Source organism: Melanerpes formicivorus, unplaced genomic scaffold, assembly GCF_026170545.1.
Source record: "Melanerpes formicivorus ecotype bairdi unplaced genomic scaffold, bMelFor1.0.p_v2 SCAF_62, whole genome shotgun sequence".
Classification (NCBI taxonomy): Eukaryota; Metazoa; Chordata; class Aves; order Piciformes; family Picidae; genus Melanerpes; species Melanerpes formicivorus.
The window spans coordinates 4,322,475-4,350,389 of record NW_027142414.1 but is presented as its reverse complement, the minus strand read 5'-3'; the positions used below and the strand labels follow the sequence as shown (position 1 = coordinate 4,350,389).

General features: G+C 41.8%; 1 protein-coding gene across 2 annotated transcripts; it reads right to left on the bottom strand.

The window, feature by feature from the left end:
• Positions 1-69: 69 nt before the first annotated feature.
• Positions 70-27,909, bottom strand: TMEM87A (transmembrane protein 87A). Of its 2 annotated transcripts, none has more exons than XM_068162247.1 (20): positions 27,728-27,909; positions 26,725-26,782; positions 22,900-22,997; positions 21,940-22,056; positions 19,018-19,071; positions 18,874-18,930; positions 16,563-16,710; positions 15,685-15,746; positions 13,512-13,695; positions 12,364-12,463; positions 11,549-11,642; positions 10,936-11,007; positions 9,102-9,210; positions 7,826-7,884; positions 7,460-7,563; positions 7,031-7,104; positions 5,179-5,240; positions 3,913-3,968; positions 2,362-2,392; positions 70-2,052 (listed from the first exon to the last, which is right to left on the bottom strand). In XM_068162247.1, the coding sequence occupies exons 1-20, from the start codon at positions 27,857-27,859 to the stop codon at positions 2,011-2,013; spliced, it is 1,713 nt and encodes a 570-aa protein (XP_068018348.1). In that variant the 5' UTR covers positions 27,860-27,909; the 3' UTR covers positions 70-2,010. The 2 variants fall into 2 exon arrangements, with proteins under 2 accessions (XP_068018348.1, XP_068018349.1); XM_068162248.1 differs by lacking the exon at positions 10,936-11,007 and adding an exon at positions 10,305-10,373.
• Positions 27,910-27,915: the final 6 nt, after the last annotated feature.

The window sequence follows — 27,915 nt, the reverse complement described above, 5'->3', positions numbered from 1 at the left end:
TGAAGATATTTAAAGCTTCCTCAAGTGAGAGAATAGGCAGTAAAAAAGTGGAAGGACACAATGTAAGCCTTTCTACTCTTTGCCTAGCTTTTATTAAATAGTACATACAAACTTCTTTTGTGCTTCCAGTAAAGAACATATTCCCCTATTTGTTTCAAAAAAACCCCAAACAGCTCTAAACAGTTAAGTCTTAAAAAAAATAAAATTAAAATAGTGAATTTAGTGTAGCCTTATTTCACAGAATTTCCTCCCCTCAAAAGGACACAGAGGTAATGTTTTTGGTTTTCTTCATTTCTCTCAATTAAGCATAGGAAATTAAAAGTGTTTTCCAGTAAGAGAGTCTACCTGTAGCCTAAAGGGATTGACAGAAGAGCTCCAGCAACTCTTTCAGAGGCAGACTGAGGTGTCACAGCCACGGCTTTTTCCTCTGCCTGTCTGCTGAGAGTTTGCTGCCCCCATGGCATGGCTAACAGAAGATACTATGCACTTGTGCCTCAGCTACTCTACTGTAAAGTGACACATTTCAGCATAAGTCACTGACAAAGATGAAGTCGAGCTAAGCTACCAGACTTTACAGTGGAACGAATGAAGTACAGGCACACGTTCACTTCTGCTGACACAGCTGTGAGTGAAGAACCCGAAATGCTGATTGACTCCCTATGCCATTCCAGCAGCAGCCACAGCAGTTCCCTAGCAGTCCAGCTGTGCTGCTGCTTGCCTGGTAAAATTATCAGTTGTGATGGTTATGAACCCAAATCAGAGCTTTTGTCATACAGTTCACAGTGGGTTTCCATGTGTAAGTTATTGCAAGTGAAGCCTCTACAGCCACGCACAGAATAAAGTCACAACTGTCCAAAAGCTCTTTTTCATCTGAAAAGGAGAAACCAAAAGCAATTATATAGAATAGAAATCTGCAACTTTGACTAAACACAGTGTTCTCAGAGTAGCTCTTGGCCACTGGGACCAATAGGGACAGGAAAGCCCATAATCCAATTACTTATATAGGAGGCAATTCTAAACAGATGCTGGGAACAGAACTATCCCAGCACTGTGGTCTCCCATTAAACCCACTTGTAAGTAAGGTAAGCAGCACCTGCATCATCTGGAAAGCAATGTGATCTTCTCCTAGAAGTGTGGGAGACGTTACAGATGCAGGGAGAAGAATTCTGCTGAAACCTCTAGTTAATATCTACTTAACATGAGTAGTCAAGCACTTGCGAAACACTGCAGGAGTGGGGCTGGTGATAATTTGGGTCTTTTTTTGTTGTTTTCTTTTTAAATCCATCATGCAACACATGGAAGGTAGGGGCAAATCCTTTTTCCAGGCATCCACCACATTGCCGGCAATGAGATGTGCCACAACAGCAAGCGTTAGCTCTATGCAACTGTTACCTACAGGTCAATGGCATTTAAAATAGAAAAAAAAAAAATCTTTCTTACACAGTGTTATGAATAAAATTGCACTTGATTTTTGTTAAAAACTCATATCACTGTAACTTTTCCAAATATTTCCTTTCTGGCATCTTCCTTTTCTTCATTAACACCCTCACTGACGTCAGACACACAACACAGAACAGCAGTAAGCCATTAATCTAGCAGGAAACGGGTCTGTGGTTTCTTCAGTGCTTGTTTTGCTGTCCCCACCCTCCTCCCAGAAAAAGGTGCAGGCAGTTCACCTCTAGGTGTCAATTGTAACATGGAAATATAAACTCCTCAAGCAGACATTAGGAATTTTAGTTTCACAGATTAAATATTTGAAAAGTTACAGAAGGTGCTGGAATAGTACACATTTAAATTGCTTAAAAATCCAAACTTGCAGCAACTTCATATATTCAAATTTCCAAAAGGTTTATAATGTCCTTGTGAACTTCTTCCACAGCAAGACGCCCTCATGACAATAAAGCATCAAACTTCCAAGGCTGAGATCAAGAAACAAATCAGCAGGATGCACTTGCTCCACCAAGCATCTTTGAGAGGCATCTCCACTTCCAATAGCAAAAAGCTACTCCTTCACTCCATTTTGGACCTTTCAAAGTGTGTAATCATTCTTTCCTGGAAGAGAAATGTTAGTCAGAAACAAAGGGATATGCTTTGAACATTCACAACAAAAATGCCTGAGCGTGCTTTAAGTCAGCAGTCCAACTTACAAAGCAGACTGATCACTTCTTTTAGAATACAGGCCTGTATTCCGAGAAGTTGTACCATGATAGTCCCCACTATCATTCCCTCCCTTGTAATACTCTACTGCTGTGCTGGCAAGATCAGAGATTCCAGATATAATGAACTGAGTCCTGAACAGCTGACTCATGACTCCTTTGGCATGTCAGAAGCCTAATTCGAACTGATGATTTGTTTACTGACCTCATCTGAATCCAGAAGAGCTGGAAGAGCACTGCAGGAGGAAGGGGAAAAGAAGAGAGAGAATTAGAATACCTACTAGAGATCATATTATTGACAACCATTTCAGTAACAAAGGTAAGACTTCAATTTACAGAATTTGCAGAGAGACACACTGAAGAGGAAGAGCCCAAGCAGGATCCTCAATGACCTTCACAGTTTTAAAACTCATCATTTCTAAGCTGACTACCAATCAAACAATTTCCAGGTTGTGATGAAATATGCCACATTTCTCGTGTGTGAGCACTGCTGAACTACACTGAAGACATTACAATATGGGACTACATTATAAAAAACACATCCCAGAAACCAAACAAGTTAGACTGGTACACTAGCCTTTCACCTACAACATATCTCCCATCTGTTGAGATAACATCTCTTCACAACCCTGATCATACTTTCAAGAACACAAAACCCTGCAGCAGACTACATCAAAGCACCCTTTCCTAGCTTATACAAGCCTAGTCCATGTTTTCTGAAGGAATCCTACCATGCTGGTGAGAGGTCTTGAGCACAAGCCCTGTGAGGAGAGGCCAAGGGAGCTGGGGTTGTTTAGCCTGGAGAAGAGGAGGCTCAGGGGAGACCTTATTGCTCTCTACAACTACCTGGAAGGAGGTTGTAGCCAGGTGGGTGTTGGTCTCTTCGCCTAGGCAACCAGCACCAGAACAAGAAGACACAGTGTCAAGCTGTGCTAGCGGAGGTTTAGGCTTGAGGTGAGGAGAAAGTTCTCCACAGAAAGTTGTTGGCCATTGGAATGTGCTGCCCAGGGAGGTGGTGGAGTCACCACCCCTGGAGGTGTTCAAGAGGGGATTGGACGTGGCACTTGAAGCCATGATTTAGTTAGTCATGAGGTGTTGGGTGACAGGTTGGACTTCATGATCTCTGAGGTCTTTTCCAAACTTACTGATTCTATGATTCTTCAAAAAAAATAAGTACTGGAACTGGGGGGAAAAAGTCAACTGAGAAAATGGAATTTTTCATCTTGAAGCTTCAATTGATTTTGTTTTTAATCTTCAACTAGCTTGAAGTAGAGTTTTATATTTAAATCCAGAGCCTCTGCCAAAATTACCAGATCAGATTTGTAAACATAATAAATCTGGGAGCTTTTGTTTTACTACAAAACATTTAGACACAGATACTGACATTTTCAGCATGTAGAACTTACTAAAAGGAGAACAGATACAAACTGCTTACGTGGCTTGCTACATTGCCAGAACAAAAATGACTCCAACAACTCCAACAGACATTCCAAATAAAGCTGAGAACTAAATGACATTATTCAGTGGCTTACAAATGAGTCTGTGGTCTGAGACAGTGTTCTGTAATCAGCTTGTGCTCAAGTGGCACAAACTGAGAGTCTGATAGACTGCGTAAAACCAAATGGAAGCACGCTAAAGAGTCAGAGGCTAATTCCAGGCTGAACTCAGCTTCTGCTTACATAAGCACAGCATTCTAATGTATTTGTGCCCCTGTGTCCTGGGAACCTGCATTTTCTGTGACTACAGAAATACTTACACATCTGTCACTGATGAAGGGACGTTTTCCTCTACCCACTTCAGGTCATCCTCCTGCTACAAGTGAAGGAAATAAATGGAAAACAGAAGTCAGTTTTTCCCCAAATGCCGTCACATGCAAGTCTTTTTCTTCTCAGGCCACTTGACAAAATGCAATGCATTTATGTCAGTTAAAAACCTAACAAACAAAAAAACTCCCCCTCAATTTCACCTTAATTTCTGGATTAGAGAAAACATTCCAAGTAAAAAAAAAAACACAAAACCCAAAACCCCACCTACAACTTACTGTCAACTCTGTAACAATCTAACAGTGACTAGGAAAAGCAGGTGCTCAGGACACTGATTATTTATGCCATCTAGTTAAGTCTCCCAAAAAAGAACACCATCTTTATATGATGTTATAGATGAAGAATTATTATAAAAAGCACACAATGGATCTTGCAAAGAGTAGTTAAACTGTGTTGTCATGTTTTCTCATTTCTCCCTGATGAGCACTCCCTGATTCACACCACAGACATCTCCAGTTGGAGAACTAGCCTTCACTCATCCTCCCTTATCACCAATATAGGAAAGTTTGATTTTCATGCTATCATCCTCAGATAAGCAGTCTACACTTGCAATCAACCTTTGAGAAAAACAATGTTAACAACAAAAATATTCCTGTTGTCATTAATTCCCACAGGTTCTTTCCACCTTTAAATTTATGTATAAATTCCATGAAAAGACTGAGACACAATTTTCCACCTCCTAGCTGAATGTGAAACCACTTCTGCTTTAAATACACATTTTTAAAAAGGTAGAATAAGCAGGTATATTAAAAGTGTTCCACCCAAACTACTGAGGTAGCTGCATAAAAATATACACGTCACCTCATTTGAGTCACGAATCACAAATGTCCCAATTAGAAGACAATTTATATAAAACATGGCTCAGCCTCCTCTCAGCCTGACAAGTCTGTGAAAATACTGTATTATTCCTGATCATAACATAGTACTATGCACTTCTGTCTGTACTGGATTGTGCAACTTTCCTGAAGGACAGCCTAAATTCTGAAGATTCCATTGCACTTAAGGGAAATTAATTAAAACCCCTGCATTTACCTTCTTTCAGAAGCACTGTAAAGATGACACTGACTCACTGCCACTCAGAAGCAAACCAAGAAACCCCCATTTAGAGGCTGAACAGTTTGTATATTTGTGAGCTACCACTGGGGGTAACCAAATGAGAGATGGATCTATATCCTTCCAAGTAGGGAGGGCATACTCACAACTTTGTTTGCTTTTACATTCCCGTTTGGTTCTTGCTTTGTACTCCTCATTTTCATTCCCTCTGCAGACAAAAGAACAAAAAAAAAAAAAAAAAAAAAAAAAAAAGAGATAACTATAATTGTTTATTATCTATAAGTGAAAGTGTTGAGTGTTTGCTCAGAATACTCCATCAAATCCAAAGAGAAGTTAATGATTAAGACAACGCTTTCCATTTGAAAAGCTCATAGTATTTTTCCTGCCAGGTGGAATGCCTAGTTTTCCCACATTGTGCAATTTTACCTGGAAAACATCAATTCCTAGTCCTTTTAGTTAAGGCAGACACCAGCAGCATAGAACTCAAAGACACAGCTGCTTAGTGAGGCTGTGGAATCTCCATCCTCAGAAATACTCCAAAGTCATCTGGACACAGTTCTGGACAACCTGCTCTAGGTGACCCTACTTGAGCAGAGAGTTTGGACAAGACCACCTCCAGAGGTCCCTTCCAAACTCAACCATTTTGAGACATACAGAGTTCCCAAAAATTTGGTTTGGTTTACCTCCTGGCTGCTGACCAGGCACTTCATTGACTTAAAAGGTGAGAGGCAATATACATCTCCCAGTCTGTCAGGCAGCCAAACACAGCTGATTTGACAAATGCACCTAACAGATTACACACTCTTCTTCAGGTCCCAAACTATTGCCCAGCAGAATTGGTTTGCAAACAAACAGCAGCAGTAAGTATGTCACCCTATCTTTTACACACCTCAAACAGCAGCTTTACACTAGAATAGAATAAGCCAGGTTGGAAGAGACCTTCAAGATCATCGTGTCCAACCTATCATCCAACACCACCTAATCAACTAACCCATGCAACCAAGCACCCTGTCCAGTCTCCTCCTGAACACCTCCAGTGATGGTGATTCCACCACCTCCCCAGGCAGCCCATTCCAGTGGGCAATCACTCTCTCTGTGTAAAACTTCCTCCTGACCTCCAGCCTAAACCTCCCCTGGCGCAGCCTGAGACTGTGTCCTCTTGTTCTGGTGCTAGTTGCCTGGGAGAAGAGACCAACCTCTGCCTGTCTACAACCCCCCTTCAGGTAGCTGTAGAGAGCAATAAGGTCACCCTTGAGTCTCCTCTTCTCCAGGCTAAGCAGCCCCAGCTCCCTCAGCCTCTCCTCATAGGGCTTGTGTTCCAAGCCCCTCACCAACTTTGTTGCCCTTCTCTGGACATGCTCCAGCAAGTCAACATCCTTCCTAAACTGAGGGGCCCAGAACTGGACACAGTACCTGACACAAAATACACAAAAGGGAGATGGGAGGCAGGAAAGAGAGTGTTTTATAGTGTGGGAGGGGTTTACACTGGACATTCCTGTAGTAGGCCCTTATACTAAAAATTAAGGAGGCTGCAGAGCTCAGAAAGCAAATAATAAATTAAAATCCTTAAACAGGACTTTAAAGAACTGCAGAAAAAACCTCTGCCTACAAACAATATCCAAGAGATCCTTGTCATCATGACCAAATCCAAACCTGACTTAACATATTTAATAGAACCAAGTCCAGTGGGCACAGTAGAGCAATCACAACAGTAACGGTGTGTTGTCATCTGATAAGCCCAGAATTAAACAGGCAATATAAACACTAAACATAAATCCAGTGTTTCCTCTACAACAGTATAAATCACCTTCAACAAGGAGGCACTGACTCCACATTTATAGCATTAATCACAGAATGTCAGGGGTTGGAAAGGACCTTGAAAGATCATCTAGTCCAATGAACTTTGTTAGAGAACAAGAGACCCCATCACCACCAGGGAAGTGTGCATTCAACACCAAAATTGAGGGTGGAGGGAAAGGAATAAAATGTTGCTTTTACCAAAGCTTTCCTTTAACATTGGCTCTTTCTGCTCATCATCATCATCCTCTTCAGAGAGTGGTGAGAAAGCAAACCTTTAGGAGGGAAAGAATGAAAGAGATCTTAGAATAATATCCCTTGCCACTCAAGAGATTCATTACCCCAACACTCACAACCTGATTATTCTGTGTAGTTCATTGTTATTCAGACCTATACTTAACTACATAATCAAAAGTTTAAGTAATTTCTTTCTAAGTTCACCACCATGTACAGATTGAATTTTATCCATGTGACTTCCATACACTTACTTTTTCATAAGCCCCTACACACACTACTTAGTATCCTTATGTATCAGGGCACAGGAACTACAAGTTACCACCAGAACTTCTTTGGATAAACAACCATTCCCCAAAACCCAGTGTTTTTAGAAAGAGGTAAGAAAAGCTGTACCTTTGGTTGTTAGCAGATGGTCTCCACAGAATCATGATGACAAAAAGAATCATGGAGAACAATAAACGCCAGATGGCATCATCCACCCATAGCTCCTGCCAGTCCTGTCAAGGAAAAGAGCACCACAAAGAAAAGAAGTTGTGAAGAGTGAGACTCCATGTCCTCAACTCTTTGCAAGGGGGAACTATAGGCATCTGACAAAGTGGCTTGTTACCCACAACAGTGAGAATTGTAGCATATGGTGTATTACTCTAGACATAATCCACAGAAAAATCTGCTCCAGAATGCCCAATCTCACCTCTTACATCACCAACTGTAAATTTAGGGAGAGGCAGTAACTGCAGAAAGCATTTAACATAAACTCACCGACTGACAGTCCACCAGCCTGAACTTCATGGTGGTCCAGATGATAAATACAATAGAGGCTGCAACATTAAAACAAATGAGCTGCTTATTACAACAAAATATGCTAATCTAGACATACTACTGACAGGACTGTGCTTCCCAAGCAAAGGGCAATGACCTAAAGAGTGAATTTGTGGAATCCAATTAATTAGTTTTAGAAAACAAGGACATTGATTTATTGCACTGACCTTATACAGTAATTTAGGCACAGACCAGTATATTTTGCTCTTGGAGCTTCAGTTAGACAAAGCATAAATCAAGAATTTAGCCAACTCCTCACTCCTATTCACTGCTCTCATATTACATTCATCTAGCCTTCAAAAATGGTTTCATTGTGAGCTGACAAATAAAGCCTGCCTTGAACTAACTGAACCATCCAATCTGTCTGGATGCCTAACCATTAGATCTCGACCCACAAGAGCTCCCTCCACTAAGGTGTTCTATAACAACTGAGAACCAGATGCTGAAAGAAATTTAGTAAGAGCTACAGATTAAAAAGAATGTGCTTTTTTATTTAGGCAAAAAAAAAAGCAGAGTCTTTAGCAGTTTTCTGGTCACTACATGGATAGCATTTCTAAATACATGAGGAGCTCTCTGCTCACTACATGGATAGCACTTGCAAATTTAGTGGAAGTTCAACTATCACTACTACAAATGGAATAGAATCTGAGCCTGCAATGCTCCAGAACTCAAAGGGCATTATGTTACAATACTAAGAATACCATTTACCAGGAATTGCATCCCAAAGATCCCACAGCGCACAGTGACACTGAGATTTTGGCAAAAAACTACCTCTGGGAAAGTTAACAGCTGCTGTTCCTGGCAGCTTTCAGAGGGATCAAAGTGCTTTGCTAGATGAGGTGCACAGAAGTAACGATCTTATTAACATCAGATGGGGATCAGATGTGGCTCAGTTGGTAGTGCCCAAGACCCTTAATGGGAAGGTCGTGAGTTCAAGCCTGCAGTGGGCAGTAGTGTCCTCCCTACTCTGGTCATGAGGTCAGTGGTGACAGGTTGGACTCGAAGATCTTTGAGGTCTCTTCCAACCTTAGTGATACTGAATACTAATAATCCACTGCCTCTGAAATACCAACACTTGCCACAGACCCAGTTCAATGTTAGAACTACTAAGTATTTACATTGCATTTAGGGTCCAACTCAAACACCTGCATAGTGATCAAACCAAAACAGATATGGGAATGGCAAGTGGTGTTGATTGTTGTCATTTTCTGCTTACCTGCTACCGCCAAGATGAGTGTGTTGGTGAAGTGTCGATACAATGAGAGTTTCACAACATTCCTTCGAAGTTTCAGCAGTTTCATTGTTTGAGTTAAGCTGATGAATATGTATGGAAAGTCAAGGAAATCCTCTGATGGGGCAAGCTGGTCACAGACTTAGAAAGATTGATCTCAAGATGAACAGCTCTGCCACCCACACACTTAGCCCTCCAAAAAGGTAGACCAGACACAGAAGAAGAAAAGTTCATTCTATGGTAAAGGTACCAAAGAGCAGGATCTATCCCTTTCGTGTCATTTAGTCATCTATACCTAGAAGTTGTCACACAAAGATAGTATTCAAGCCTCTGTTTTGGACTATGGCCCATTCCTCCAGAAAAGCATCTGACAAATGGAACAATCAAGCCTGAACTAGAAGTGTGTTAAAATCCAATTAGAGAATACAAATGCCTTCAGCCTTTTGCCTACAACTTTATTTCCATAGCAACAACACAATTGCTTAGGAGGGACATCATGCTAGGAGAGAATTGGGGTTGTCATGGCTGGACAGCAAGCTGTTTACATTTTTAAGAGTTTTGTGACTGATCTGCATTAAAAACACTTTATAGGGATTTAGTCATGAGGTCTGTGCCGACGGGTTGGACTTGATGATCTTTGAGGTCTCTTCCAACCTTGGAGATACTGTGTGATACTGTGTGTGTGATTTTTCTATACATGGCTTGGAGTTCAGCATTTGATAGCAGATACACAAGAAGATTATGGTGGTTTGGATATTATATGTCAAGACATCAAGAAGTGAGCACAGCCTCATTTTGTCACCTTCAAGGTGAGTCAAGTTTTACAGGAAGTTCTCCCCCAAAATAAACTTGAGTCTGTTCTCCAAAGGCTACCACTATGGTACCATGACAGTGCTATACTAGAACAGAGTAATTTCATACTTCAGCAAACAGAGACTGGTTAACAGACTTCACCGTGTATGTTCAAGAGCTGCTCTAACACAGGTATTTACAGGTTACCTAGTTTTCCTTGCACTGGCTGTTACAGAAGCTTACCTGAACATTCAGTCTCAGAGCTTCTGTTACCTTTACCATAAGTAAAAAGCTGTTTTTAAAAAAGAAAACAAACAAGTTCAGCCAAAAAGACTCCCCCCAAAAAAAAAAAATTGAAAGAAAATACACCCCACCAAGTTAAATACTGAAGGATATCCACCAGCACAGGGCAGTATCTAGGAAAGCCAGGGGAATAAAAGCCAAGGAGGCAAGATCATTCTGCGCCTGGAGACAAAGAGAGAGCCAGTAAGAACAAACTGAAAAGGAAACAAGGTACAGAAGAAGCGAGGGGAGGGTCAGACTATTTTATGAGAAACAACACACTACACCACAATGCTTCTGAGTTTTACTACAGAAGCAGAGAGCTTGAAACAAGACTTTAGTCCAAGGCACAGAGAGGAACTGACAATAAATACCACATTGTCAGTTCTCCACCAGCAAGATGAGAAGTAGCTTATCAGACCGTAGTCAATCTAGCACCCTTAAAAGGAATCTCTGCTGAGGTAATTGCTGTAATGAAGGGGCTCTGGCCACTTCCTTTACAGAAAGCCACAAATCAGCACATTAGAAATGTAGTACATAAATCTTTTACACTACTCATGGACAAAACCAATGTTCCACTGACAACCATGAGTTTGACTTAAAGCGGCAAAAAAATTGCCTTTATGTGTAGATTGAAGTCCCATCGAAACAAGCAAATCACCTTTTATTCCTTTTAAGTGTAGGAGAGAGATAATAAGCTAATAAGCTCTAGGTTTGCAACATTCTGCAGTTTATGAAAGGATATCCACAAAATAATACAGGCGTCAATCATGGACAGGGCCAAGTTTGCTATCAGAGCCACAGTGTCATAGAAAAACTGAAAAAGCACCAAATATATGATATGTTAAAGGCTGGATACCAAAATAACACAATGGAACAACAGAAAACTACATCCCAAGATGCACCACTTAATGAAGCAACAAACAGTACCACCCACACGCTCTTCTACCAGGTAAGAGCCTCCAGAATTTGATTGCTCAGATTTTGTGTGTTTGGTTGGGGTTTTTATAAGACTCGTGGCCAGGTAACCCAAGTTGTACTTTTGTGACTGCAACCAGCCCTAACTAATCCAAACTATTGGAATACAGTGCCTGAAACCTGACTAATTAGAAAACCATTAGAATGACTTCAAAATACACTTAATTACATCCTGATAAAGAAGACATCAAACTTCAAACAATTGTCAATAATCTATATCCAGTCTCAGAATTTAATCACTTCATTGACTCTGTTCCCTTCTTTCAGCACAGCCTTGGGATTCTCCCTTAGCATAAGAGTATCACAGTATCACTAAGGTTGGAAGTAAATCAAGCCAGTAGCATTTGTGGCATACGACAAAAAACAAAGCAATCACTGACCCCTGTGACTCTAAGAACACCTTCCATGCCAGAAAATAATAGGTAAAGGGCTCCAGCCATAACTACTTTGTGAAGAGTAACGCCAAGGCGAGGCCTGTAGGGAAGAAAAGTGAAATTTATATTGAGGAAAACAAAGTGAAGTCATGTCAGTTTGAGTCTAACATAAGGCAGGAAGCATGCAAATAAAAATTTGTTGTGATCAGTCACTTCTAAATCCAGAAATTATTTTATTCTAGTGCTTGAAGCTTACTACTAGTTTTGTCTTATGGTATAATGTGACTAAGGAAGAGATTGATGTCAGTCTTGTTTCCCAGTTAACCTGATTAGTGTTTTACAACCAGTTCAAGAAGTCTCAGCCCACGTCCTCTTGAGTAGTTGCCCCAGCACATCCACATTTGCTAGAAGCATACAGGCAGCATGTTGTTTTTTATATTGAATACAGCCAGGGATAGACACAGATGAGCAGCCAGCCTGGCAGCAGAAGCCTCCTAAAGCAGATCCCCTCCACTATCAGTCTTGACCACACCCATTCTTAGAAGCTCCTTGCCTGGAAGGCAGGCATATAAAGCTCCCATTCCAGTCAGTGAATTATATCAACAGTGACTCAGAAATCTACCCAACACAGAAGGGGATGGAAAGAGCAATCACCATACGGAATTGTGTGTCTCTGTTGACTAGGGAAGAAGTCTAGACCTTTACAGCATTTAACTAAAGCACCTACCTTTGAAGCAGCAAAGAACAGAGTTGAACACTCCTCTAAGTTATTAAAAACCAAGTGAAATGGAGCACCACAAACCTGTAACAGAATTACTCACTTGACTATCCCATATCCCAGACTGACTATGATGACCAGAGTTCGTGCCAGCGATCGCTTCACAGCAGAAAGCAGTTCTGCCAGTATTACTGCTCCTTGAACTACCAAGAGCAAGGAAGAGGAAGTAAGCTTTCAGAATACAATTTCTGTATTATTACCTACTGCATGCAAGCGTAGTAAAAGAACAGACATCATTATTTTCAGAAAGTAGGTTCTTAAAGTGTGTAGCTTTTTTATTAACTACATCTGAAGTAGGCTCTTGGAAGACAATAGCTCACTTAGCAAACAAACAAAGATACTGAAAAATTCTATGTCCACAGCAAGTGAAGAGTAAATGATCCATAAAACATTTCTGCAGAAGGTCAGCCTGGATGATCTTACAAACAAGTCAACTACCAAAACCTTCTGTATCGCGGGTGTGCAAAATTAAAGCCATAATGAATGGGCTGCCTGGGGAGGTGGTGGAGTCGCCGTCACTGGAGATGTTCAGGAGGAGACTTGACAGGGTGCTTGGTTACATGGGTTAGTTGATTGGGTGGTGTTGGGTGATAGGTTGGACGTGATGATCTTGAAGGTCTCTTCCAACCTGGTTTATTCTATTCTATTCTATTTTTTACTTGCAGAGCTTCATTTGTATGCATCTGTGCTAAAAACTCAAACCCAGAGTATTAGGTGGAGAGAATTGCCTAGAATGGATTATCCAGCTAGGGGCTGAATACCAGAAGTCATCTGCAATGCAGTCATGTTGGACAAAGAGTTTCAAAGTCTCTTTCTAAGGCCAATATCAATTGTCAGAAATCAACTAGGATCATAGAATCAAACCTAGAAATCATAGAATTAAACCTAGGAACCTCTACTTCCAACTCCAAGCCAGCACTACAATAAATAGTCTCCAGAATCTAGCAATTCTACATCTTTAAGATACTGAACTCAGTCAGAGTAAGCAACATCATTTTAGCTTTAGAAGAGCACAGATCATCATACTCACAATATATCAAAAATAAAAACCAAAACCACAGACACTCTGGTTGCCTGTTCTTTGCTTTGAAACAATACTGAAGTAATCATATGCCTCTGTCACCCCAATTTAGCACAAGCCATTAGCGCTCTGCCCCACCAATGAAACAGTAACCTGTAATTGCTACCTACCAGATTCCCCCGTGTAGCGGATGTTCTGGAACTCTGCATAGAAAACTGCTTTCTCCAGCATTCCCAGGAAGATAACAGCACCAATCCAGAACTGGATCCTCAGGAGATCTCGCCAGTAACACGCTGACCATGCAAGCCATAGAACTCCAAAGAATACGTACACAATACACATCACCATGAAAAACTATTACACAAAAAGAAGCAAGGAATAGAAACATTAGACCCAGACCTTTGTTTCTGCTCCACAGCTGTAAGACAGACCTATTTTCTCCCCAATGATAGCAACTTTTGAAGCTTTTATACAAACTAAGTGGCTAGGAACAAGCATTGCTTCATTTCTCTTCTCTGAATTCTTTCATAGTGACAGTCTGATTTCTCGCTGCCAATAAAGGGAGTCAGTAATTGAATTTCTGAGCAATTTCTCTCTTGAAGAGCAGTCTGCCAATTTGTTCACAGGCAATTCTCCCAAACAATAGCAACTAGCTTTCAAAAACTCAGATAAGAGCCCAGGAAAACCACCAAGTACTAGAAACCTTGCCCCTTCTCACACATCTTTCTATTAGTAACTTCATTGTACATTTACAGTACTCTGCAAATACACTTTGACGTCGCCTTTACACATCATTCCAGTAGCAGCCTTCCAGTACCTGAAGGAGGCCTACAAAAAGGCTGTAAAGAGACTGTTTACAAAGGCCTGTAGTGATAGGACAAGGGGCAATGGTTTTGAATTAGAGAAGAGGAAATTTAGGCTGGACTTCAGGATGAAGTTCTTTACCATGAGGGTAGTGGAACACTACAACAGATTGCCCAGGGACACAGTTGAGGCCCCATCCTTAGAGATGTTCAAGGTCAGGCTACCTGGAGCTCTGAGCAACCTGATCTAATGGACATCCCTGCTCACTGAAGGGAGGTTGGACTAGATGACCATTGGAGACCCCTTCCAACCCAAACCATTTTATGATCATTCCACAGAAGAGAGATCCAACTGATGGTTGTAATCAAATAATTTACAACCTCTCTCAGAACTTAAATTCTCATCAAACTCAATTTTTGACCAAGCTTTAGGTCAGCCAAAAATCTGGAACTGAAAAAGTAACCCACATTTTTATTTAAATGTTATCATTTTATGGGTTGTTTTTTTCAGTCACTTGCTTCAGAAGAAATTTCACTGTCTCCTAAGGAAATGACAAGCTTAAGAATGCTACTCAGAATTTTCTAAAGGACAGCACCATACCACAGCAAGTTAAGTCTTTAAAAAAGGATACAGATTAAGAAGAGGGTTAAGAAGAAAATGAGACATTAAATGAATAGCATAAAGTACTCAGCCAAAGCATAGGGCAGAAATAATCAAGCAGTCTCCTCTTTGCTGGACCTGCCACATAGGGGTATTCACACTACCAAATTACATGTCAATAGAGCTGCTGGAGGCTTTTTACTTCTGTAGGAAGTAAAAGGTGTTTCTGAAATGCCATCGGGCTCTCCTATTTGCAAGCCACCCTTGCCAATGAAGTCAGGCTATAAACCTTGATATTGATCTCCAGCTAAAGCCTACCTACACTACATAAATACTTCAATTCCTTTATTTTCCTAGCCTCCTCAACAGAGGTAACTAGCAACCAAGTCAACAACTCCTCTGAAAAAGAAGGGGATTAGCCCTTTGTAGCTCAGTTATGCTTTCACTGTTAGGCAGTATTAAGGGCCTCCTTGAGGGGTATAAAACAGCTGGTGGAAGAAAGAAGATTAAGCTGTAAAAGAACAAAGAAAGCAGCGACAAATGAAAGGGTAGCTGTGAACAAAAGTACAGAATAGCAAATTTTCTAAGATAAGAACTGAGGAGAACAGCCTCTGTAAATGGGTCCATTTAGAGCTAATGACACTCCTAACTTCTGGAACTGCAAATTGACAGGAATCAAGTCAAACAATCCGGAGAAAGACAAGAGTGGCAAATGCAAAAAATGAAATCTATGTCTGTTTGCCTGACACTGTGTTCAGTACAACGCACACACACACCCCAACATTAAAAAAAATGGCAAACCCTACACACACACTCTCTTTACTAAATGATTTTTTTCTGAGGCACTGGCTTTTTGTTTCCTGAAATATGACAGGAGAGTATTTAACCGAAATTCAAACCAACTGACTTTACAGGTCAAAGAAAAGCTGTTTTACTTACTATCATCAGAGGATAGTCTGCAAGTGAGAGATACTCATAGGGCCCCTTCAGTTCAACTGTCACTGTAAAAAAAAATAAATACATAGAGTAACCACAAGGAACAAGAACAAACAGGAGGAAAGCAGGATAAAGTACTTAACTGACTTTTACTGGAGAGGTATGAAGTTCCCAATCTTCACATAGCTTTTAAGTCCAATTTGCACTTCAATCAAAGAAAGTTAGGACTCATAACACACTCAGCTAAAAGCATGCAATCAAAATTACATGCTCCATTGCCAAGTAACTCATGGCAGCATTCGAAGTCATTTGTGCTGGAGATTCATGTGTAACAGGGAAGTTCAGAAACACATAAAAGTTACCGTTAAGGGGGTTTCCAAACTTCTTTAACGTTTGGATAGGTTATCATTAAATTATAGTATAGTGTATCTAATACTGTAAAGGTGACAGTTATGCTAATAGAATCATGAAATGGTACAGGTTGGAATAGACCCCTTGAGACCATCTAGTCCAGCCCCCCGCTAATGCAGGTATGCTGAGGTCTTTGTATTATTCTACATGACTGAACCCTGTGTTGGTCTGGACATTTCTGAAACAACATCAAGCCTCAAAACTGAACTGCTTGCAATTCTTCTTTACTTCCACTATTAAACTGATATATTAACAGCCTTAGAATCATCCAGACACTAACAATCACTTACTTCCTTATGATAATAAAGAGTAGTAGTAGGCACTGCTTACATCTATGTGAAGTAGAAGATGTCTTATGAAATTGAACCATGAAACATTTAAATAATTTAAAGTACACAGAATTTGCTCAGTGTGGTATACATAAAACATGGCATTGTAATTGCAGCTTACTGCACAAAGAGTGATCTTACTTGTGAAGGGCTTATTTTGATATGAGGAAGGTGGCGTTCTCTCCGTTCTTTTAACTCTGGTAGTAGAATCCTTCACAGCTGAAGTTCCAATTTGCACAATAAATATATATGGCCCATCTCGCCAAGTTTTCATGACAGCATTCATTGCCTGAAAATAAAATGGCTACATATACACAGTGCAGAGCCAAGGGAGGTCATTCTGCCCCTGTACACTGCACTGGTTAGGCCACACCTTGAGTACTGTGTCCAGTTCTGGGCCCCTCAGTTTAGGAAGGATGTTGACTTGCTGGAACGAGTCCAGAGAAGGGCAACGAAGTTAGTGAGGGGCTTGGAACACAAGCCCTATGAGGAGAGACTGAGGGAGCTGGGGCTGCTTAGCCTGGAGAGGAGGAGACTCAGGGGTGACCTTATTGCTCTCTACAACTACCTGAAGGGGGGTTGTAAACAGGCAGAGGTTGGTCTCTTCTCCCAGGCAGCCAGCACCAGAACAAGAGGACACAGTCTCAGGCTGCGCCAGGGGAAGTTCAGGCTGGAGGTCAGGAGGAAGTTTTACACGGAGAGAGTGATTGCCCATTGGAATGTGCTGCCTGGGGAGGTGGTGGAGTCGCCATCACTGGAGGTGTTCAGGAGGAGACTTGACAGGGTGCTTGGTTACATGGTTTAGTTGATTGGGTGGTGTTGGGTGATAGGTTGGACGTGACGATCTTGAAGGTCTCTTCCAACCTGGCTTATTCTATTCTATTCTATTCTAAAACGCAACAGACTCGCCGCAGGTGGCTGATATATTCCAAGTTAAAAATAAAGGTCTCTTCCTAGACCTAAAACATTTTACTAAATATTTGATATGTACATTTGCAATCTATTTATTAGACATAATACTTGAAATTTAGTTGTTTGATTCCAGAAGAACCCTCGAAGAGCTGGGAGGTGACATGGGATTATTGGCAAATTTAATACTGGATTACTGCAAAAATCATCTCAAAGGTACTGCAAAGCTACAAAGAATTCAGCAAAGCATCCCATTCCATGTTTTCAGTCTAGAAACATTAGGACCATCACAGAGATACTTCTTTCCACCTGAAATCAATTGTTTGGCAACAGCATATCTGCATCTAACTGAGCTCCCCAGTGAAGGCTAAATTTTACAGTCTCAGATAGAAGAGGTAGCTAAAGAGTAGTCGTCATCTCATGTGGAAATTACTACTGCCCCTGCAACAGCTCACACGCAGAAGATTCAAGCCCTGCCAATGAGCTAAGAGAGGAAGCTTGTCCAGAAAATATTTGCATGACTGAAAAAAACCAACCAAACACACGCAAACATCTCCCGGTTCAAAACTGTTAACTCCCCAGCTGAAGAAGTTCTGGCCATCTCAGAAACTGCAACTTTTACCAGGAGCTTTAAGGATAAAACTAAGACTAATTGCAGAATTACCCCAAAGACCAGCTTTGTGATGGCAGCTACATATAAAAGAAACGCCTGTTCTTAAAGAAACTTTCTGACTACAAGACCTAAACCAAACAGAATTCAACGTGTAAAAAACAGGAAAGATTTTATGCTGACATTGAAATTAAAAGACTTAGTTAGAAACATAGTAAACTTCAAAGAAAATGTACACCAGTTTTCAAGTCTCTCCATCGCTTGCTGCACTGATTCCTTATTTCACCGTTGCACAGAAAGCTATTTATGGTTTAGTGTTAAGGTGAGTGGCCCTTGAAGTACACAAGAAGTTAAACACATTTTCTTTGTTGGCATTCAGGATATTCAGTTTGAAGTTAACTTGACAATTGTTCCTGGTTAAGATTTGACCATAATGTAGTAAAAATACTAACATATTTGAAAATCAAAAGTAATCACTTAACTGGTTAAATATAATGTTTTAAAAGACTGCCAAGTTAAAGATGAAACCAAATATAATCTAAGTATTAGTGATCACTTAACACAGGCCACATCAATGATTACTTCAAATTACCATGACAAAAAGAATTCTCTTTCCATTTATACCATACATTTGAGTGGTGGGAGTTCTGTATTTGACACATAGAAGCAGCAGCTACTCTTGTTTTTCCACACAGCGCTACCTAGTTTCAAGCTAAAAACCAGAAATCACTAAGTGTCAAAACTGCACCATCCCTGTAAATGCTACAGTGAAGAAATTTTAATTAAGAAAGCCAACCAAAAAAGCAAAAGAACAACAAAACCCAAACTGAAACACATACACACACAAACCCAAACACAAACTATCACAACAAATAAACCCCACGAATTAGAACTGCTGGATTCCAAGCCACGTTTAAAATTTAATATACATACAGTTTTATCTGCCACCATTGTGTGATTTCCTCCATTCTCCTTCTTATCTTTTAAGCCCTTAAAGAAAACCAGAAAAAATTATAAATCAATATGCCAAAATTAGCTCTGCTATTAGAAGAGGGGGAAAAAAATACATATATTCACCTCTTGCTTCTCAGGTGAGAGAGGCTCTGGATGCACAAATTCTTTATAGAATGTCTGCAAGATGTAAGAAAGGTACAAATTTTATAGACACTACCAGAACAGTTTCCAGTAAACTCAATTAAAAGCAAGGATTCTCTGAACAGTCGTATTAGAGAGTTGTTACTTTCTAAACCAAGCAACTGTCCCTTTGTTGAGGGAGTTTGAATACTTAGACTAGTATTTTGTCATTTGAATGTTGCTTTTCCTCCCTTCAGAGAATAGGTCTCTATTTTTAGAACTGGACCCACACACATGACAGAAACAAAGCCACTTCAATTTTCAAAGTACTAATCTGTTGGCTGTCTCCCTTACTAGATGAACTCTACACAGACTGAAACATGATCTAGAGATTTCTTCCTTAGTCTATGTAAAGAAAAGTCCCTAGATGAGTGGGTGTCTATTACTGTCACGCTGGAGGGAAGGGAGGCCATCCAGAGGGACCTTGACAGGCTGGAGAGGTGGGCACAAGCCAACCTCATGAAGTTCAATAAGAGCAAGTGCAGGGTCCTGCATCTGGCTCGAGGCAATCCCAGGCACAAATACAGGCTGGGCAGTGACTGGCTGGAAAGTAGCCCTGAGGAGAGAGACTTGGGGGTGCTGGTGGACAAGAAGCTCAACAGGAGCTCTCAGTGTGCACTTGCAGCCCGCAAAGCCAATCACATCCTGGGCTGCATCAGGAGAAGTGTGGCCAGCAGGTCGAGGGAGGTGATCCTCCCCCTCTACTCAGCCCTGGTGAGACCCCACCTGGAGTACTGCCTTCAGTTCTGGAGCCCCTATTACAAGAGGGATCTGGAGGTGCTGGAACGTGTCCAGAGAAGGGCCACGAGGATGATCAGAGGGCTGGAGCACCTCTCCTATGAGGACAGACTGAAGGAGTTGGGGCTGTACAGTCTGCAGAAGAGAAGGCTCTGAGGTGACCTAATTGTGGCCTTCCAGTATCTGAAGGGGGCCTACAGGAAGGCTGGGGAAGCACTTCTCAGAGAAGGGCAACAAGGCTGGTGAGAGGTCTTGAACACAAGCCCTATGAGGAGAGACTGAGGGAGCTGGGATTGTTTAGCCTGGAGAAGAGGAGGCTCAGAGGTGACCTCATTGCCCTCTACAACTACCTGAAGGGAGGTTGTAGCCAGGAAGGGGTTGGCCTCTTCTCCCAGGCAACCAGCACCAGAACAAGGGGACACAGTCTCAAGCTGTGCCAGGGGAGGTTTAGACTCGAGGTGAGGAGGAAGTTCTTCACCGAGCGAGTAATTCGTCATTGGAACGGGTTGCCCAGGGAGGTGGTTGAGTCATCGACCCTGGAGGCGTTCAAGGGGAGATTGGATGTGGCACTTGGTGCCATGGTCTAGTCATGGGGTCTGTGTTGATAGGTTGGACTCAATGATCCTCGAGGTCCTTTCCAATCTAAGTGATACTGTGATACTGTGATCTCAGGTAGTGATAGGACTAGGGGGAATGGAATGAAGCTGGAGGTGGGGAGATTCAGGCTAGATGTGAGGAGGAGGTTCTTCACCATGAGAGTGGTGAAGCCCTGGAATGGGTTGTCCAGGGAGGTGGTCGAGGCCCTGTCCCTGGAGGTGTTTAAGACCAGGCTGGACGAGGCTCTGGCCAGGCTGATCTAGTGTGAGGTGTCCCTGCCCATGGCAGGGGGGTTGGAACTAGATGATCCTTGTGGTCCCTTCCAACCCTGAATGATACTATGATACTACTGATACAGATTTTGCCAACCCTCCTAAACTACGGTGACTTGACATCTAGTGAAACTGCTATATCAGAAGAGATGAACAATGAAGAGGAGAAATTTCTGTCAAACTTCAGAAATTAACAGCTGAGAGGACCTATATTTGTAAACTTTTCAAAGAAGTCGGAGGAAAAGCCACTTAAAGTCTTGTAAAAACCCCGTCTCACTAACAGAGCATTCGGTTAAAATACCCAAGTTCACATTACACAGCTAAATCTCTTCTATAAAACCAAGCAAAAGAACTGGCCCTTCTCACATTATTAAACATAAAATATAGGCAGCATACAAATTACTTTTTTTTTGTTTTAAATTTTCAAGCCATTGTCACATATCAAAGGAGTCAGAGGCGTGCATTAAAAACCCTTTGCAGGTTGTCTTTAGGCGTGCCTTGTTTCTTTAAAAACAAACAATCAAACAAACAAAACCCATAACAGAAAGTTCAATAGTTATGAGACATTTCCCAGTATTCTCTATCCAGAGCCTGGCTGAATGCAGATGCAACACTACACCCTTTTCCTTGAATCCTTAAGTAAGCACATCACTATATGGATACTGTCACTGGTACGACCACACAGCTTCACGTGGTGATAGACAGCTGGCATAGAGCCCATTTTGCATTGTCTTCTTTCTTCCATTTGATTTGTTTCAAACATGTTTTAGCACTACTTATTTTCATTTTTTTAACCTGCTATCAGTGGTTAAGTAACACATTTCTCAACATTCTTTCCATCATTATAAATGAATGTGATCTGACCAAAACCACCAAAACCACCAATCCTTTACCCACCCAAGTTAGTGGTAACTTCACACTGCTGCCAGGGATTCAAAGCTCTAGTCAGCTAGCAGTAGCCTTGTCTAAGTGAAACAAATTCAGAATACAGAATCAAAACCAAAGATATACTGAACTTTACAGTGGTTTATTGGGTTGGTACCACCCTGCTCCTCCAAAGTGGGTCATATATTGAACAGCAAGCCAAAAGTAAAGCAGAACTAAGAAATAAACATTGCGGGTTGGTTGCCATAAACAGATAAAAACAGGTACCTCCCAACCCAGGTACTTACACAGGATGTCAACACATCTAACAGGAACTACAATATTTCTGTCTATTTTATGAGACATCAGAACAAACTGAAATTTCAGCCCATACCTGAGGCCTGAAGAGCGCAGAGCAATTCGGAAAAGGAAGAGAATCCGTGGCATAATATCCTGACCAACCCGGATGCTCTTCAGAAGTAGCCCCAAAATAGTACTCTGCCTGTTCATCCTGCCAAGCATAAAACAGAACTTAGATTAGCATCTAATATACCAAATATGTCTTAGTAGGCAGCTGCAAGACCTAGAGAGCTCCCCAACTTCCCTCTGCACACACTCTTGAACAGGATTTAATAGGATAAATGCCACGAAGACCACAGAAGACTGTCAAAATGAAGACCAGAAAAAAACAAACACCTATACAAGCTTTGCATAAGAATGAATGCCTAATCAAAAAGAAAGAAAGAAAGGCACTATTCCTGCTTTAGAGATGCAGCAGCCAGCATAAACTTCCATCTACAGAAGCTCTACATTATTAAAGATTAATGACCCCAGTACTGTGTTGGGTTAGTAGGTACAACTGTCATCATTAATACTAAGTAAACATAGCAATGGCGTTACAGGGTTTAAGCTACATTTATTTTCTACCACACTTCACAGCAACACTATACATTGTATAAATTCCTAATACTTGCAATGTGCATCCACAAAGAACAACATTTAGACTAAATGTAAAGCCAGTCAATTTCTTCTGTCATTAAGCACTGTTGTAAATGTTATTTTCATCTACTATAAACTCCTACTCTTCAGTTTTCCGAGTTGATGCATTTATTTAAGCTTCTGGGTTTAGAAGAATCCTGACAAACACTTCCACCTTACCAAAACCCAGAAAAGTCAGCAATTCCAGCAAGCTGTGATGAATTCATTTCCATCCCATTCAACAATCAAAATCTTCTAATGGAGGAGTGTGCCTCTTAAGCCCAAAGATCAATGAGGAGACAAGTGAAATGCCTCCACTCCCCTCACCTGCTTACCCCTAAAAATCATAACCCATGTATTCCCACATAATTCTTACCCCAAAGTTGAAGACTTCATTGTAGCAGTCTGAGTATCTTAAGTACCAAGTAACATTGAAACTCTGGGAGGGATCACAAGCTTTCTCATCTCCTTCAACTGGAAAATTAAAAAACAAAACAAAACCAGATAAGAACATGCAAGGCAACCCCTACCTGCCAAGCTTTTCCTTCCATTCTGTGCCAAACTACCGTCATTAATTTTCTTTTAAACACAAAACTGAAAGCAAAACAATAGAAAAGTAATTGCTTGAGCAATCCATTGCTGTTCAGTGAAAGAAAGCAGCACAGGGAAAACAGTCTTCCACTACAGCAATACAAAATTCTACTAAAGAGCATAAGGTCATTTGGAAACTTTTTGTTCTCAAGAAAATCAGGGATGTTTCAGCAAGCAAGAAAACAGTGATCACGCACAGTGATGACAACACACCAAAGGATTTCCCTTTCCAAATATGTGGGATATTTGCACAGGTAATTTAAGTATGCCAACACCATCAGCAAGAAAATAAATAAGTATTTCTGCAAGTCAACATCTACCTTCCCACACTCCCAAAAGACAAACAAGCCATCTACACATTAGCTGTCAAAGCTGCAATGCTACCTAAAAAGAGCAATAAGGAAACTTTCTGCTTTGATTTATTAGAGAATATGCACAGAAAGTAAAACACAAGACTTCCCCCTCCCCCCTAACTCAGAAAAGAGGGGTTTTGTGTTTCAAACCTCATTCTTAAACTAAAGCCTAATAAATAGAATATGACATCAAGAGGGTAGGCTTCACTCAAAAAAAATATCCAAATGAGCAGTTATTATTCAGCCTTGGAAGAGACATTGCTCAGGTTCTGCCAGTCAACAGGCAAAACTCATTCCCAGTTGACAGCATGTTTCTAGTGGCTTAGGAGTCCCCACACCTTTACAGGCATTTATCTCAGATTTGATACCCACACGTTTGTTACACGTTGTCCTGGTTTGAGCTAGAACTACTTCTGTCCAGTGATTTTACTTTTCAGCCCAGTCTCTTCTAGGTGACAGCACTTTCTGAGTTACCGGTGCGTCGTACATGTGTACAGAGCTTTTAATGAATGCTTCCATATAGACCACTGCAAGTAAAAAATGCAACTGAAAAAAAGACCTTGCCAGGGAGCCTTGACTGACTAATCCCACTGCAAAACACATGACCACTAAGGCAAGTTTATGCAGAGCTAAAACCTCAACTGGGTCTCTAACCCAAAGAATAACAAAAAAGGCTGGAATGCAATCACTGAAAAGTGAGAGTTTCCTTATGATGCCTTATAGTAAGCATGAAAACAAGGCATACATTCTCCAAATAGCCCTGGATGTTGCAGAGGGCACAGTAAAGAAACCAAGAAGCAACACAAGCACCACAGTAACACAGGTAGATAGCAAATTCTTAGGAGAAAGAGACTCTTCTGATAAAATTAATCAAATGAGAACATCTCAAAAGAGTCTCAAAAAAAATAAGAAGGATTCAAAAATACCTTTTTACCTATTAAAGGCAAGCGAGATGACTGAAAAGATACCTTCACCAGTAACACCAACTAAAGTTAAACAGGCTGTGACTGGCCAGTATCTGCAAACATCAAAATTACAGAAACCTTGAAAATTAAGTACTCCAAAAGACAGAAAAGGCATTTATTGAATTCAACAACCTGGAAGTCTAAATTCCTTAGCTTTCCAACAAAACCAGCACTACTCAACACAAATGCAGCCTTTATACTCATTTACAGAGAGCAGAATTTCTACCACGGGCCTAGATAGGAAACCAGATGCCTTCTAGAATAGCACTTAGGAAAAGTAGCAGATAAAAATAAATTCATTATTGAATACTAAACACCAGTGGCAGTCCTCACAGTCAGAACCAAACACATCAGACACCAATACAGAACACGCAAAAAAAGATAGACCAAGAAGGGCAATGAAAAAAGAGGAAGATGTGGCAGACGAGATGCAGGTGCTCACCAAAAACATGATCAACCCATGAGCAATCATGCTTGGCAAGAATGGCCACATCATCCAGACAAACATCACAGAGCAGATGGAAGTGGCAACAGACAGCAAACAAAACAGACAAGTTTCCACACAGACACAATATGTAAAGCTGAAGCTTCCTATTACCAGATGCAGTTTTAAGTATCTAGACTAAGAAATTGCAATTAAGTTCCTAGCCTTTGTTCCTTCTGCTTTTAGGGATTCATTACCTAAATTCATGTAAATCTTTTAATCACACTGGTATGTAAAACAGGTGTTTTCACTAAAGAATTTTAAGGCTTAATGCCTGTTTAAAGCCCGGCAGCATAATGCAGCTGAAGTTCACCTCAGCAGCCAGGGGATCACATTCTTACTGACAGATCTACCGCAAACTTGTCTTGTAAAAAGCATTCTTTTCTCTGTGCCTTACTTCCTTCCTTCTCTTGGTTATTTCAGCAGTAGTCCTCATGATTATAGGCTTACCACACACATCACTGCAGTAACCCACATCTTAGTGTACTTGTACAAATGTGACACATATTTCTTTTTTATTTTACACAAGAAAGCCTAATACCTACCAAACCTCCAAATGCCCCTTCAAACTCCTCCTCCTTTCCCCCAAGCATCAAATGTCTACATTTTGACCCTGCAGGGGCACACTCGCAAACATACTGCTGCCAAACACAAAACTCAGTATCTGAGCTACACTTGACAAGTGGAAAATCCTTAATCCTGACACAATAGACTTGCACTAATAATTACTCTACTAGAAGCCTCATTAACTGTATCTAAAGTGACTTTTATTTCCTCATTGGACCCAAGGGCAGAAGGGCATTCACAGGCACCGCACCTGTATAACCACCCAATTAGCAGCTGGAGATCAAACAGCTTCCCCCTCCCCTTGCCAAGAACTGGTGCTCACAACCCCATAAAATACTGAATGCATAGGGAAAATTTCAAGCCTTTCTAAATCAACTAGTCACTTCCACAAGTCACCTATATCATCTCCTTGCCATCTAAATGCTGTCACACAGTATCACACAGAGTCACCAAGGTTGGAAGAGGCCTCAAAGATCATCAAGTCCAACCCATCGGCACAGACCTCATGACTAGACCATGGCACCAAGTGCCACATCCAGTCCCCTCTTGAACACCTCCAGGGACAGAGCATCACCCTCAAAAGAAACTGACAAGCATTCAGTGCTAAGAGGGCACTTTACAGAAACTCTACTTTGATCAGTAACCTCCATGACCCAAAACCCTGATCAGATCAGCAAAGAGCAATAAATAGAACAAATGAGAAGGCTACATGGCACACACAGCTGACCAGGAGGAAAGAACAGCTCTTAGAAGAGTTCTGCCATAGAGTGCAACAATACTGCCTTAAGGCACCCAGAAGCACCCAGATGAAGACCAACAGAGTCTCAAAAAGTACTGCCTCGTAGACACTGCCATCAGTCTCTCTACAACACAAACAGCCCCATACCAGTAGGCACCAGATCTCTCAGCTGGAGGAATTCAGTGTACCTTAAACAGGGAAGGCATACCTCTCAGTACAGCTCAGCACAACCCACACCTGATTACCTACTATTTGAAATGAAGTGGTGCTCCCATTGCCCATCTTGCCCTCTTCACAGAGGACCTGCATAGAACGATTAAATTCTGCTACAGCCTAAAGAGATAGCAACTAGGAAGCTTCAAGGCTATTAACACACCCAACCATATCAAACACTTTTCATCCAGTGCTACAGTTAAACACTTCAGTGTCTTGTGTCCCAAATTTTAAAGCAGACCGAGGTGTCAAAGATCAGAGAGCAAGTTAATCCCTTGTAACCACTTACATCTCAGGAAAATTGTTGTGTTGCTGAAGAGAATCTTCCCAAAATTAAACTTCTTCCCCTGTAAAGGCACAAAAAAAAAAAAAAAAAAAGAAAAAGAAGAGATGTTAGTGGGCTTACTGTCACTGAGCTTAAGTAAATAACTTCCATTCTGAGTTTTAAGTCAATACAGCAATGCAAGGCCATGCCAAACCAGAAGCCAGCCTTACTGGCTTTTCCAGTCATGCTTCACCACCCTTTCAACCTGCTCTTAAAGCTGATTTGTAAGACTTGGGGCTTTTTGTTCTGCAAAACTGAATCAACTTCACATTTACTGAAAGGCTTCACATGTTGCTAGTGATCAGAAAGTCTGGACTATTCAACACACACAGAGAAAAAAAAAATCCAAGAATCAACACCACTATTCACTGTGATCCTTTACTTTGGTTCGTGAAGCTCAAGGGCCTCACGGAAAGCGTACGCTATTCCATTCCATTTCATAGCCTGCTAAAGGCAGGTTGAACGTGAGGCAGAACAGGTTTCCCTGACACAACTTCAAACACAGACGGTGTAACAGACGTGCTGCAAATTCCTTCCCCTCCCCAGAGGCCCACATCTCTCTCGCTTCACGGTTTCGGGGGCCCGCTGCCAGCTCACAGGGCGCACCGGTCCGGCCGCACGACGCCCCCTCCTCGCACAGGCCCCAGCGAGGCCGAGCCCCAGCCACGAAGGCCACCTCTCTCCCTACAGACCTCCAAAGGGCCACGTTCCCTCCGCCGACCATCGAACTAATTCCAGCAGAAGCCTTCCCTCCCCTGTCGCCAACACGGACCCGCCAAACGGGGCTTAAGCCTGGCAGAGGGCCCCGGCAGAGGGGCAGTACATGCGTCGCGACCCAGCGCTCTCGCACCAGCCCCGGGTGCGCTCAGCTCCGCACAGGCGCGGCCCGGACGGCAGAACAGCGGCGGAGAGGCCGCAGCCCTCCCGCGCACCCAGTCAGCAGCCCGGGCGCACTCCCCGTACTCACCGTAAGCACTGGGAGCCGCCATTTGGAACGCTGCCCGGCGCCCGCTGCGCCCACCAGCAGCAGCACTCCCAGCAGCCGCAGCAGGACGGCCCTGGGCCGCCGACACCCCACGGAACGCGGCACCGCCGCCATCCCGCCGCACGGAGGCCGCCGCCGCGCTGGCCGCGCCTCTTCCGCTCCCCGCGGGG

Bases quoted from the DNA above. Each gene is read 5' to 3' on its own strand.
- TMEM87A (XM_068162247.1), bottom strand. From the start codon at position 27,859: ATGGCGGCGGTGCCGCGTTCCGTGGGGTGTCGGCGGCCCAGGGCCGTC. The intron at 22,998-26,724 runs GTAAGTGGTTAC...TTAATTTTCCAG, and splicing joins CACAACAATTTTCCTGAGAT to TTGAAGGAGATGAGAAAGCT. The intron at 2,053-2,361 runs GTCAGTAAACAA...TTTCTCTTCCAG, and splicing joins CTCTTCTGGATTCAGATGAG to GAAAGAATGATTACACACTT.